The sequence below is a fragment of the Orycteropus afer genome, unplaced genomic scaffold (assembly GCF_000298275.1).
Source record: "Orycteropus afer afer isolate SDZICR_OR568_19922 unplaced genomic scaffold, OryAfe1.0 scaffold00088, whole genome shotgun sequence".
Classification (NCBI taxonomy): domain Eukaryota; kingdom Metazoa; phylum Chordata; class Mammalia; order Tubulidentata; family Orycteropodidae; genus Orycteropus; species Orycteropus afer.
Window position 1 is genome coordinate 1114279 of NW_006921675.1, and position 13845 is coordinate 1128123.

The 13845-nt window shown below is 48.0% G+C and overlaps 1 protein-coding gene across 1 annotated transcript in view; it reads right to left on the reverse strand.

Annotated features, from left to right (window-relative positions):
• SPTB (spectrin beta, erythrocytic) overlaps positions 1 to 13845 on the reverse strand; it is a 105497-nt gene that overhangs the window by 26114 nt on the left and 65538 nt on the right. Inside the window, exons 15-24 of the mRNA XM_042781146.1 lie at positions 11132 to 11888; positions 10543 to 10745; positions 10338 to 10428; positions 8949 to 9095; positions 7400 to 7667; positions 6813 to 7015; positions 6254 to 6343; positions 2236 to 2514; positions 1532 to 1662; positions 37 to 241 (exon numbers count right to left, since the gene is read on the reverse strand). Of these exons, the coding sequence (XP_042637080.1) occupies positions 37 to 241; positions 1532 to 1662; positions 2236 to 2514; positions 6254 to 6343; positions 6813 to 7015; positions 7400 to 7667; positions 8949 to 9095; positions 10338 to 10428; positions 10543 to 10745; positions 11132 to 11888 (2374 nt within the window). The remainder of the gene's footprint in view (positions 1 to 36; positions 242 to 1531; positions 1663 to 2235; positions 2515 to 6253; positions 6344 to 6812; positions 7016 to 7399; positions 7668 to 8948; positions 9096 to 10337; positions 10429 to 10542; positions 10746 to 11131; positions 11889 to 13845) is intronic.

Below are 13845 nucleotides of genomic sequence, written 5' to 3' on the forward strand. Positions count from 1 at the left end.
AGGAAGAAAAATAAGGCTATAGCTGTGGCTACTCACAGTAACGTGGTCAAAGTCTTGCCCCATTTCTGGGGAAGATGCAACCAGATCCTTCTCCGCAATCCACTGCTCTAAGTCATCTGCTTCCCTCTTCAGCTGGAACAGGTGGTACATGTTCTCCAGCTTTCGCTTGCGTTCCTCTGCCATGTCCTTCAGCCCCGCATACTGTTTGTCCACTTGCCCCTGAAGTCTGATGATCTGTTCTCTGGAATTCAAACCAAGAAAAAGTCCTCAGCAATGGAACTGAGAACCCAAAGCAGACAGCTCACAGAGGCACCAGCACACTTGTCTCCCCAGCCTGTGGTAGGGACAGATGGAGACTGAAACACAGGAGAAATGAGAGTGACTTTCCTTGGAGAAGAGATGGGGAGAGAAGCCAGTGTTTCTCCTTTTACTCAAATTCATCTTAGACCATGGTGACTTGGGATAACAGAAATGTGTCCCTCCTGGAGCTGGGGCTCCTGCTTCTGTCCTCACACTAGGAAGCTCACAAAACCAAAACCAAGTGCCATCAAGCCAATTCCAACTCACAGCAACCCTATAGGGCAGAGCAGAACAACTCCATTGGGTTTCTAAGGCTGTAAATCTCTTCAGAAGCAGACTGCCTCATCTTTCTGCCACGAAGCAGTTGGTGGGTTTGAACCACCAACCTTTTGGTAAGCAACCAAATGTCTTAACCACTGCAACACATGAGCTTCTTGGGAAACTCATAGAAGCAAGTGCAAATGGTGAGCTGCTTTGTTATGCTTCCACAGAGGTTGATGGAGCAGTGCTGTCTAAGTGTGCGGCCCTGAAAGCAGAAGTCCTGCTTAGTGCTTCAGGGAAGTAGAAGCAGTGCTGGGGGCTTAGTCCTCATGGTTCCTGGGGAGACATTTAGGGTGGTTGTTGAGTACCTAAAGCCGTGGATGCCCTAATGGCATCCTCAGGGAGTCAGCCTGAGGAGTCTAGCTGGATGGGCTCCCATTCATGCAGAATTCAATCAACTGAAAAGTTTAGATGAGTATGTTTTCCACCTTAGAATGAATTCCACCATATAATGATTTTGCTGAGACAGTATGAGTCCCAAAGTACCTTCTAGACCATAAAAAGGGAAGCAAAATTAGTTTCCAGTGTCTCTTAGCATATTCTAACTCTTCAAGAAATTGGTGTTCTCACTTAACTAAGAGTTTTGCTATCTCATTCTCTGCTCTTATCGCAAACCAGGCCTTAGTCCACCCAGCCTGAAATTAACCAAGGCATAAAATGCAGTCATGCCAATCAACAGTCCAGAAAGCAGTTTTCTCAAACTACCCCTCTTTTTTTTTTTTTTTTTTTTTTTTTTTTTTTTTTTTTCTCTTTTTTTTTTTTTTATTTTTTTTTTTTTTTTTTTTTTTTTTTTTTTGAAAATAGTTCCTATTTTCCCCACTTTGACTTAAATGGATATTGGTTGGTGGGTAGGAGCCCCCAGCCTGACACTTATGACCTGGGCCAGATCTCCTCAGGAGGCTGCACGTACCCTTCAGGGTGGCCTGCAGACAGCAGGCTCTGGGCCCGACTGGCCAGCTGCTTGATGTTCCTCCCATACTCCTCCACTGAGCGCTGCTGCCGCAAATGCCGCTTGAGCATCACAATGGCGCCCTCTTCATCCTGGGAGGTGGCAGACATGTCAGTGGGTGCAAGCTCAGGCTGGCCTCGGCTCCCTCCTGGAGAGAGTTACGGTCCAGCTCCTGGAGGTGCCCAAGGTGGGGAGGAAAGCCAGGCTTGGGGGTCCCATGGGAGATTCATATGTACCCTTCCTGCCTCTTCCCTTCTTTCCCAGCAATGCCAGTAACCCACCTTCCTCTCTCAACATCCCCAAATCCCATCTGATGTGCACCCTTCCTTGCAGGCCCAGCTCCAACTCTCCTTCCTGCCCTATCCTCAACAGTATACCAGTACAGACTCCGTGGCAAGAAAGGGAAGAACCCTTGGATTAGAACCAATTTAAGCTGGTGAATGGAGCACCCGGACATAGTATGTGCATTGTGGGGGGTGTTCTCAAGCTGTGCATTGTGAAGGCTGAACCAACTGCGAGCTGGGAGACTTTCTGGGTTCCCTGTATACCCCTTCCCTCCTAGCCCTCAGACTTGCCCCTCCTGGACTTACAAGGGTTCCATTGACTCTCCCACCCACAGTTCCCTCTCTGCCCAGTGCCCCTGGCTGCCACCGTGCCCAGCAGACCTTGGGCGTCTCATCAGAGATGACATAGAGCTCCTGCTCGCTGATCCAGGCCTCAGCCTCGCCTGCATCCAGGTAGTACTGCTGGGCTTCATTGGCGTCCCTCAGGCGCTGCAGCCGCGCAGCTGCTGCCTCCCGCAGCGTGTCCCATGAGTCCTGCAGGTGCCGCAGGCGCTCCTCAATGTCCCCCCAGTCGACCTCAGGGGTTTCCACCAGCTGGTATCCTCTCTGTAGCACAGCCTCGATCCGTGGCGTGTGGCCCACGATCTCGTTCTGCAGCGTCTGCAGCCCAAGAGGAGACGCTCAGAGACAAGGCCTCCCCGCCCACCTATCACCCCGCAGGGGGCCGCCTTGCACACACACCCCTTCCCCCATCAGGAAAGCAAGTCCTGAGCAGGGGATGATGACCATGGGCCAGGCACTATGCTAAGCATGTCACAAGCATGATCTGCTCTAAGCCTCACCAGCTTGTGGGAACTGCCCAGAACAGTTATGGTACTTGTGGAAGGAAAGCCCACGGCGCCTCTCGATTCCAAAGCCTGTGCTCTGGTTTGCTACCGTTCTTCCTCTACCCCAGCACGGCTCGATTTTTTTTTTTTTTTTTTAATGTGTGTATATGAGAGGGAAGGGGAAATAATTGTAAAATGGCCTCTTGAGCTAGATCTTATTTTAGAAGCTTTTGCTCCATATGAAACAACAGCAGACAACTGCCTCGTGCTGAGTTTAGGTTGTCTGGCTTTCCCCCCTTCCTATTGCTCACTTGCAGAGATGTAGTCTGTATGCACTACTTCATGTTTGAGCCTGTGGTCACCCAGATGACACTTTCTTACCACTCTGGGGATCGGGTCACCTCTTTCTCCAGGAGGCCCTGACACACACGATAACTCACTTTTTGGATTCTAGAAGCTCAAAGCTAGTTGCTTCTTACGCGTAGTCTCTTCGGCTCCTTAGGTCTTATGTCCTCCTTTTCTATAGTTTCCCCATGGGGCTTTAAAACTGTCTGGAGGGCAGGGCAGGGGCAGTACACATGGGTAGCACAGTGACTGCCAGTGCTTACAGCAGATATTAAACAGCAAGCTCCACAAGGCACCCAGCCTGCTGGTAGGCATTTTTACACTTTCTGCTCTGAATCTCGATTTTATTGATTTCCTGTGCTCTCTGCAATTGTAGTCAAACAATCCATGTTGTTACCTCCATCTGTCTCTTCATTACCCTGGGATCTTATGACCTCTACAGGGTACCTGAAAAATGTATTTCTCTCTTTTTATGCTATTATTTACTAGTCTCCTGTGAAATGGGCCTACTTAGGGTTTCTTTTTGCCTGACTTTATTCATTCAAAAATATTTATTAAGTTCCTTTCTATGTGCCAGACCCTGTCCTAGGTGCTGGGAACCTGCCCTCATGAAGCTTACACTCTAGTAGAGGAACCAGATGATAACCATGTAAATAAATGAATAAGTGTAGATAACATGCTACAAGGAAAACATAACGTGGGATGAGGAATGTCTGCCCAGGTGTGATGGTGACTACTTTAGCTAGAGGAGTCATGCCTTCCTGAGGTGATGACTTCTTCTTTTTGTTTAAATTGTGATTTGGGTGAAAGTTTACAGAGCAAATTGGTTTTCCATTCAACGCTTTCACATACATTTTGTTCTATGACATTCACTGCAATCCCCATAATGTAATAGCACTGCTCCGACTTCCTCCCTGGGTTTATTATTTCCCTTCTTTCCTATTGCTTCCTGCCTTCTGAGTTTTATCCTTGGGGAAGTACTGCCCTTTAATTTTTGTGATCATTCTAATGAGTGCATTCCCTGGCACTATTTTTAACCTCATAAGCTTGTCTATCGTTTGGCTGAAAATTGAGCCATGGGGGTGAGTTCAGTTCCGGGCTTGAAGAGTGTCTAAGGCCCATAGTCTTAGGGTTTCCACCAGTCTCTATCAGACCAGTAAGCCTGGTCTTTATTATGATTTTGTGTGTTGTTCCACCTAGTCTGGGACTGAGGAGATGACATTTGAAGGGGACATCAATGATGAGAGGGAGGCAGCCACACAAAGATCTGGGGGAAGAGTACTCCAGGCAAGAAGGAAGAGCAAGTGCAAAGGCCCTGGCATAGAAACCAGCCTGGCCCAACTGAGGGCCAGAAGAGCTGAAATACTGTGGAGGAAGGGGAAAGTGACAAGACAAGAAATTTAGCGGTAGGCAGGGGCCAGATCTGGCAGGAAAGTGGTTCTTAGCCCTGGTTGCACAGTGAATAACTTGTGAATCTTTCAAGCATACACACACCCACATACATACATACAGCCAGAGGCCCACCCCTAGATCCTCATTTAATTGATCTGAGGTTGGTCTTGGGAACTGTGTCTGACAGTTCCCCAGGTGATTCTAAAGTGTAGTCAACATTGAGAACCATTGCTATAGCACCTTGTAAGATTTGATTCTAATTGTAATAGAGATCCATTAGAGTAGTGGTTCCCAACCAGCAGCATCAGGACCAGCAGCATCCAAGAACTTGTTAGAAATTTAAGTTCTGAGGCATCCTACCTATGGTTCAGCAGATCTCAGGTGGAGCCCAGCCAATTGCATTTTACCAAGCCCTTTGATGAATTTGATGTGCACTAATCTTTGAGAACCACTGCCAGAGGGGGTTTTAAGTGAGGAAATGTTATTGGCTGACTTGTGCTTTAGCCAAGCTAGTCTAAAATAGTCTTTACTAGGGTAGCCATGCCCCTCCTGAGATTGCCTTTCCCTTCTTGGCTAGAGGAATCACATCCGTATTTGTCTTGCCCTATTCCTGAAATAGCCTCCTCCAGCCAGGGAAGTCAAAAACCTTTTGGTAATAACATGCACAAAGACAGAGTCAAAAGTCTTCAGTGCTGGAAAAGTCTATGTGACTTATTTTTACAGCTGAGGAAACTGAAGCCCTAAGGATACTATCTCCTATGTGGCTTCCTCTAACTGAAAATTGTGCCATTAACTGAACCCCCACCTCTGTCACCTTCTATCCCAGGTCCTTGTCTATCATGCCACGGTCCCTGACTGGATCATATCATTTGGAAGCAAAGGATCTGAAGGAGCTTTTAAACATCTTTGAAAAAAAAATTCAGGCCCTTTGCTGGGCTCAAAAGTTCCTGCAAGCAGATGTCAGGGAGGGAAGTGCTGCCTGCCATGACCTTATTTCCCCCAGGATCTGCAATACCGACTACCACATGAGTGAGACACGTTGCCCGCCTCTAGGTTCTCAGTCCCCATGCTCTCCTTGCTCATGGTTGGGGCCGCCCCCACTTCCTGGACCAGAGAGCAGACCAGGAAGGAGGAGGAACTCTTGGCCCAAGAGAAGGGTCTTTGGCAGCCCCTGGCTGGGCATGGAGGCTCTGTACCCCCATGCAGCTGGCCTGCTTTGAGGATGCACACTCCTCTTACAATCCTGACCCAAGAGGCTATGTTTGCACCTGCTCATTTCCTAGATTCTGGGCAAGGCCATGGAAGTTCCCAGTCAGACCTAAAAGAGAGCAGGAGCAGCAAAGGATATCTGCTCCAAGGGCTCGGAGTCCAAGTTTAATGGCTTCCTCATAGGGCTGGAGCCTCACAAGGATTCTCAGGTGTCCCAGAAAAATGGAACTTACTCACCCTGAGGATACCCAGCATGCCAAGCTCAGCCCTAGAAAAGTCACAAGGCCGTGTTATGGAGAGAAACCAGGAGTTACTGGCCACCTCTCACCAAGGCCAGTGAACACAGAAGCTGTGGAAGCACACTAAACCCCAGGCAGGCCTCCCAGGTCCTGCACTCACCTGTGTCCTGTGGAATCTAACTGGCCTCTCCTCCTCCGTGGTTCCCTAAGAATTCTCTTTGCAATCTCCAAAACCTGCTCTTTCTGCTAGGAGGCTGCAAACACAGTTTGGGGACCCAACAAGATCAGGAATCTGGGGAGACGTCTAATGTCACTAGGCTGCCTCTCTGGGGTGGGTTAGGGCCAGGAGGAGGGCAAGGGGACCTGGAGAGGTAAGGAAGGACTCACCTGGTTCTTCTTCATGAACAGCTGCACGGTTTGCAGATTAATGCCGTAGTCGGCTGACTGGGCCAGAGGTAGCCTCTCTTCCACCCAGAGCTGTGGAGACCAGAAGTAGGTGATAGCTGATGGCCACCCTTTCCCGAGGACTCACTGGGGGCCAGATATAGCTTTGCTTGCAGTGTCTCCCTGGTTCCTCCCAACACTCCATCGGGGTTTTGCCCCATTTTACAGGTGGGGATGTTTTGGTATTTGACCTGTGGTTTCCAATAAGTCATTCCTGGTCACATAGGGGGATGATAATGGAGCTGGATCATGAACTCAAGTCTATGAGGGCCCAAAGTCCATGCTCTTAACCATCAATGCTTGTATGTGTACAGTGATTTATCATTTAAAAAGCTTGGGGTTTACTCTTATATTTAATGTAATCATCACGACAACCCTATGAGAAGGGAGTGAGATGACCAGACATCTGCTGCCAAGAATTGTTCTGGGTGGCAGCCAGTTACCCCTAATGACAGCTGCCAGCTTAGCCGTGGGGGCTGAGGGGAGGCTGCAGGCCACACACCGTCTCATCCTCTAAGTCCCGGCTGATCTGCAGCTTGGCTCTAGATGATTCCAGCTGCTTCTTCCTCCTCCCCAGAGGCTCCAGGAGGTCCAGGAACCGCTTTTCGATGCTCACATCTGTATCCTCTGCCTCCTCACCCAGCGAGGGCACTTGGGCAAACAACTGCTCCAGCTCCTCCTTCCTCACATTCACTTGGTCCTCCACTCGCTGAGACACAGGGGGACAATGTCAGTACCAGCCTTGGCATCTGGGGAGCCCATCCCTCCTCTTCACTTCCTGTAACCCACCTATTCCCTAAGGCCCAGTTTGAGCTTAGCCTCCTCCAGGAAGTCCCGTAGGTGCCCCCACACATCATCCTCTCCTCTGATGCCTGTCCTGTATTTCTCATGCATCCTTCTATTAACCCATTTAGGATCCCTTGCCTACCCACTTCAAAGGGGTTGGAGATGGGTTATGAACAAAGACATTTTTACATGAAATAAAAGCAAGTGCAGCAAGAGGAGGGGAAGGAGTACTTACTTTCAGGTTGTGAATTTGCTCTCAAGGGCCTTTCTAGCTCTAACACTCAGAGACTACAGCCCACTCACGTGCCTTCAGTTTCGCCAACATCCGGTTGACGCTGGTCAGGTCCTTTCCCGGGTCATCTGACCGCAGCTGGTCCTCCATGGCGCTGATCCACTTGTTGAGGTCGGCATGGGTCTGTGAGCGTAGGTCAGAGCTCCGGGCAGCCGAGAGTTGTTTGGCCTTTTCCTGTGTGGTGGCCTGCAGCTCATCCCAGAGCCGGTGCAAGGCATCCAGCTTCTGGGACACTATGGTCGCAAACTGGGGCTTCTCTTCCATCAGCTGCTTTCCTTCCTGTGTGGGCAAGGAAGAGAGTTCACCCTCTGAGGACCAAGGCAGCCTTGGTCAGCTCTGCTCCAGGTGGTTGCAAGGGGCTACCCTGAAGGGAGGTCAGTAAAGAATCTGCTAGAACTCAGGTGAGGCTCAACTGAAAGTTATTTGCAGTCAAAAGGGAAGCAAGGAGAGCCGTGTTTGGGGAAAATGACTCATAGAGTCTGCAATATAAGGAGGTGGCTGACAAAGGTCAGCTGGTACTAAAAAAGAGCCATCCAGGTACACTCAGCATGGAAACCTTCCCAAGATCCTCTCTTGCTCATCTTCCCACAGGTTGTGCACCAAATTTTGATGATCTCTGAGGTTGCCTTATCTGGTTTCCACCTATGTAAATGTACCCTTTGGGGTGGGTAAGGTGTGATATGAGTTGGGCCCAGAAATATGTGTTAATAATAGTTAATATTTAGTGAGTGCCTAATAATATAGTAGCATAGTGCCTAAGGCACTTGACTGCTAACCAGACTGCTAACCACTCCTTGGAAGGAAGATGGGGCAATCTACTTCCATAGTGATACTACCTCAGAAACCCAAGGAGGGGTCGCTGTGAGTTGGGTCCAACTCCATGGCACATAACAGCAAACAACAACAATAATTGCCAAGTAATATTCTAAGTGCTTTATATGTTTTAAAGTATTTAATGTTCACAGTTCCATCAGGTAGGTACTATTATTACCTTTCATTTTATAGATGAAGGAATGGAGACACAGACAGAATAAAGAGCCAGGCAGTCTAGCCCAAGCGCCTGAATCTTTAACCACTATGTGACATGGCCTCGTATGGACACTGTGTCTGCTTCTTCATGGACAACCACAGGTTCCAGGTACATTATTCCCAGGTCTGATTCCAGCCACATTTTGATTTGTGCCACTGGGAAAGTTCACGAAAGAGGTGACCCTTAGGTCCCTATCTCTGAGGGATTTGAATGACCATTCCCTGGTGGTTCTGACCATTATCCTGGGGGTGCTTGTGAGGACAATGAAAGGCAAACTGAGATAAATGCTGTCTTGGTCCTGGTCTATCTAGGTGTTCCCAGTGTCCTAGACTTTCCTCAGACTCAAGTCTTGCCTGAATCTGACCAGGCTTAACAGGAACTCTTATCAGGAACTCTGAAACTTTACCACTTAGTATTTAGAGGAGTTCTATACTTTCCAGCAAGCTTCAGGATGGTGTTTAGGCCCTGGTAGAAGGCCCGTTAAGGCACACATGTCTGTGCTGAGAGCCCACCACCATTGCTTTACTTACTGCATCAATGTTCTCTAGCCACCCTTGGTGGGAAGCCAACTCTGCCACAAATGCCTGGTGCTTTAGCCACTTGTTGTGAAGGTTTCGTGATTCATCATAGGAGACATCCTGAGATGTCAGCAGCTTGTCATTGATCCAGAGAGTGAGCTGTGGGCAGAAAGAGTGAGTCCAATCATTCCTGAGTATATCTCCTTGACCAAAGACACAGGGCAGGATTAGCTGTCCATCCCTGGCTGCAGAAGGAGAAGGCCTCATGACTTAGTGAGCTGAGGGGAGGAAGTGTGAGCACAAGAGAGTACTAATGCCCAACTCGAGATCCCTAACTCCCAACTTAATGCATGTTATTCTAGGGTTAAATTATGGGCCCTGGTGTATCTTCTCTACTAGAGTGTGTACAGTGTGAAATCAGGGATATTTTATTCTTCTTTCCATATTTCCAGGACCTAGGGCAGCGTCTGACATATTGCAGGAACTCAATGAGTGTTTACTGGATGGATAAATAAATCTGTTCTTTGGCAGTGGGGTGAGAAGTCATTAACAAACACAGAGAAAATGTTATCTGAGGAGGAAGCCAAGGACAGATCCTATAATTAACAATGAGGGAAGAACTGTGATGAGCATCCAATGTTTCCAAGATGTCCTGTCATCTGGCCAAGCCTGGTTTCTGCCAAGAGCAGAGGTAGATGGAAAAAAAGTTGTTTGGGCTAAAAGGAAAGGGGTAGGAAGATAAGAGCAAGAAAGCAGTTAAGGAAAGCCCCATTCCACACAGGAAGTACTACTGGTGGAGGGCCCTTGGAGTGCAGGTAGAAGGCCTTCCCTACACAACCAGCCCCAGATTGAGCAAGGACCTTCTAAGCCTGTAGTTCTCCAACTAGGAGGCCTGTTTAATGTGCTGCTTTCTCTCTCTTATCATGTGAGGTTCTGATTCATCTGGGCCTGAATGGGGCCCAGAAATCTGCATTTAACTGGGCCCAAGACTGGCTACCTAATTTGTAGGGCCCAATGCAAATGCAAATTTATTAAGAATTTCAAGATGATGACAACAGAGCATTAAACAAAGAGCAGGGCCCTTCTAAGTGTGGGGTCCTGGGTGTCTGCACAGGTCTTCAACTCATGAAGCCAACCCTGGCAAGATGAATCTCATATAGATAGTCCTCAGACCATTCTTTGAGAGGCCCTGACTTGGAGAATTAAAGCATGACTTTTTAGATTTGAAAAAAAAAAAAATTGCGGAACCAAAGATTCTAGAGGAGTCATCTAGTACCCAGAGTTCCCCATTCACAGAGTCACAGAACTCCAGAGTCAGAAAGGTCCCATGGTCACCTCTAGGACAGTTTGTTCCTGAAAGAGGTCTCCTGAAACATGGCCCCTGCCTTGCTAGAGCCTTACCTCCTGGCAGTTCTGGAGGAAGTTCTGTAGCTCCAGGTTGTCTCTCAAAAGAACTGAGGCCTCCTCGGCCTTCTCGTTGTTCTTCCTGTGCCTGGAAGGGAAGAGGCAATTACAACAGTGCCGAGCCTGGGGTCCCTGCATAGCACCACCAGCCCAACCTGGTTCCAGGGCCCTGTCCCCTGTGATTCTAGGGACAGGGGAGTACCTGTCCTCAATAAGCTGCACCTTCTCCTTGATCTTCTCTGAATAGAGGTTTCCTTCAGCTACCAGCTTGTTTCCAGAATCCACAGGATTTAAGACTTTATCACGGTTGTTCTCCATAGACATCAAAAAATCTTCAAACTTCCGGATCCCAGCCTCTGCAGCTTCAAGGGAGTCTGGGGGCTCCAAGTGAGCCAGAGTGTATTCCTGTTGAAGCAAGATTCCCGACAAGGCATGAAGAGAGGCTGAGGAGGCAATGAGGGCACCCGCAGGAGGAGTTACATGCAGACTACATTATGAATGGTGCTCTCTACTAGGGGCCTATGAATCTGTTTGCTTAAAACCACATGGAAGGTAACCACTTCTGCCTCTAACTAACCCTGAAACAGGATATAGTTTTGGACACAGGGCTGGAAAAGCTTATGATAAAATAGAAAGAGAATTTTATTCAAAATTAGTGACCAGAGAAAGTCCAAGAAAAGCACCATTTGGTCCTTGAGCCCAATAGCACAGCGGTAGACTCACCTCTAATGCTGTTCAGTGTCTGGAGAGACCCTCCCCTGTTCCCTAACCCTGAATGCTTCTCTCTCTACCTGGTTGCTGAGGATGGTTTCAGCCTGCTTGGCATCCTTCTGGAACTCCTGGAAGCCAAGGCACTGGGCGAGGGAGCGGCCACGGCTTTCCCACATCCGGCGCAGGGCATCCCAGCCAGTGTCCAGGCCCTCTAGCCGCTGGCCCAAGAGCAGGTACTCTGGGTCTGTCTGGCCATGGATCACCTTCTCTCCAGATGCTTTGACATGCTGGTAGCTCTCTTGATGCCCATCAATCTCGTCTTTGATGGCTGCATGCTGCTGCAGGAGCTGCTCAGCCTCGGGAAGTGACTCGGGCATGTCCTCAGAGGCCACAGCCTTCTGGGCCATGGACAGCCAGGCCTGGAAGTCATCCAGATCCTGCAGGAAGGCCTGCAGCTGGCTGGCTTCCCCCAGGGAGGCCTCCTGGCCCTGCAGGGCTCGCTGTAGGCCCTGCCACAGCTCCTCCACATACGCTTGCCGGCGGCCAATGTCCTCCTTCAGCTCAGGGTGTGACTCCATCAGGCGCCGCGACTCCCGCTCCAGGGCACCCACACGGGCCTGGATGGCAGCCACATCACGCTCCAGCCCTGACAACTTCCGCTGGATGGCGATGACCCCTGCCAGGTCCCGGCCCAGGTCCTTTGTGGACTCTACTACCTTCGTCTTGTCCAAGATCCACTTGCTGGTCTCCTCACAGTCCACACAGTAGTTGTGCACTCGGAGGGCCGAGTCCACTGCCTCCCGCCGCTCTGATACCATTATCTTGAATGCCTGCCACCTGCAGGGCACAGACACAGCTCAAAGTCAGTGAGGGGGCTCAGGGAAAACAAGTTGTTTAACTCTTCCCAAAGGGCATTGCTTCCCAGATTTCCCACCAGAGTCCTCACAGACCTTGTTGTGGGGGGGCAGAAATATACACACACACACACACACACACGCACACACACACATACTCAATAAACTGCAGGTGAATAAAATTAATTAGTCAAAGACATATATATGCCAATCAAACCTTTCAATCAGCAGGAGGCCATCAATGATGTGAATCTAACCATAAGTAAAGGGACATGGCATTTAGTTAGCCTGTATATGTGGTTGAGTTTCAGGTAAACATACAATTTCCCCAGATTTTTGTGAAATGCTGAAAATTTCACATTATTAACTTCAGGACTGTTTCGGACATGGAGGAACTATGTAAAAGCCTAAAGTCACATTACAAGTGCCCCAGGGCCTGAAAAAATCACTTGTGTCTAAAAGAAAAGTGGCTTGGTGAAGAGAAAGAATAGGCAGAAGAGGAAGAAGTTGGAAATTGTAATTAAAATAGATAACATACCTAAGTGTCCATCAGTGGGTGGATGGATAAACAAAATGTGGTATATACGTATATACAATGGAATACTATGCAATGATAAAGAATTATAATGAGTCCATGAAACACCTTATAACATGGATTTATTTGGAGGACATTTTGCTGAGCGAAATAGTCAATTACAAAAGGACAAATATTGTATGATACCACTTTTACAAAAAGTCAAGAATAAGTCTGCACACATAAAGCAAGACTGCTTGAAGGTTACCAAGGATGCTAAGGGAGGAAGGGAGAATCACTTACTAGATGATGTTGTTCTTATGTGCCGTTGAGTCAGACCTGACTCATAGCAACCCCTCCTTGGGTTTCCAAGGCAGTATCACTACGGAAGTAGACTGCCCAACCTTCCTTCCGAGGAGTGGCTGGTGGGTTTGAACCACCAGTCTTCTGGTTAGCAGTCAAGTGCCTTAGGTGCTATACTACCAGAGCTCCTGCTTACTAGATAGTAGACACATATTAATTCTGGTGAAGGGAAAGGAAATTCACAATAGAAGGAAGTCAGCACAACATGACCAAGGTAAATGGAGACACTGAGAGGTACACAAGGAAAAGGTCAACTACAGTAAAAGCTATATCTGTGGAAGGAGGCAATGGAGAAGCTCAATATCATCAGTGAGAGCAAGGCTAGGGCCAACCGTGAAGCAGATCATCAATTATAAGTTCAAGTTGAAGCTGAAGAAAATTAAAACAAGTCCACAAGAGCCAAAATATGACCTTGAAGATATTCTATGTGAATTTAGAAACTATTTCAAGAATAGATTTGACACACTGAACACCAATGACCAAAGACCAGATAAGTTGTGGGATGACATTAAGAACATCACACATGAAAAAAGCAAAAGGTCATTAAAAAGACAGGGAAGAAGGAAAAGACCATAGTGGATGTCAGAAGAGACTCTGAAACATGCTCTTGAACAGAGAGAAGGTACAGTAAATGAAAGAAATGATGAAGTAAAAGAGCTGAACAGAAGTTTCAAAGGGCAGCACGAGAAGACAAAGTAAAGCATTATAATGAAATGTGTAAAGACCTGGAGTTAGAAAACCCAAAAGGGAAGAACATGCTCAGTATTTCTTAGCTGAAAGAACAGAAGAAAAAAATCCAGCCTTGAGTTGCAATACTGAAGGACTGTATGAGCAAAACACTGAATGATGCAGGAAGCATCAAAAGAAGATGGAAGGAATACATAAAGTCACTGTACCAAAAAGAACTGGTTGGCATTCAACCATTTTTGTTGTTGTTAATTGCTGTCGAATTGGACTCAACTCATAGCGACCCCTCCTTGGGTTTCTGAGGCAGTATCATTATGGAAGTAGATTGCCCAACCTTCCTTCTGAGGAGTGGCTGGTAGGTTTGAACCACCAGCCT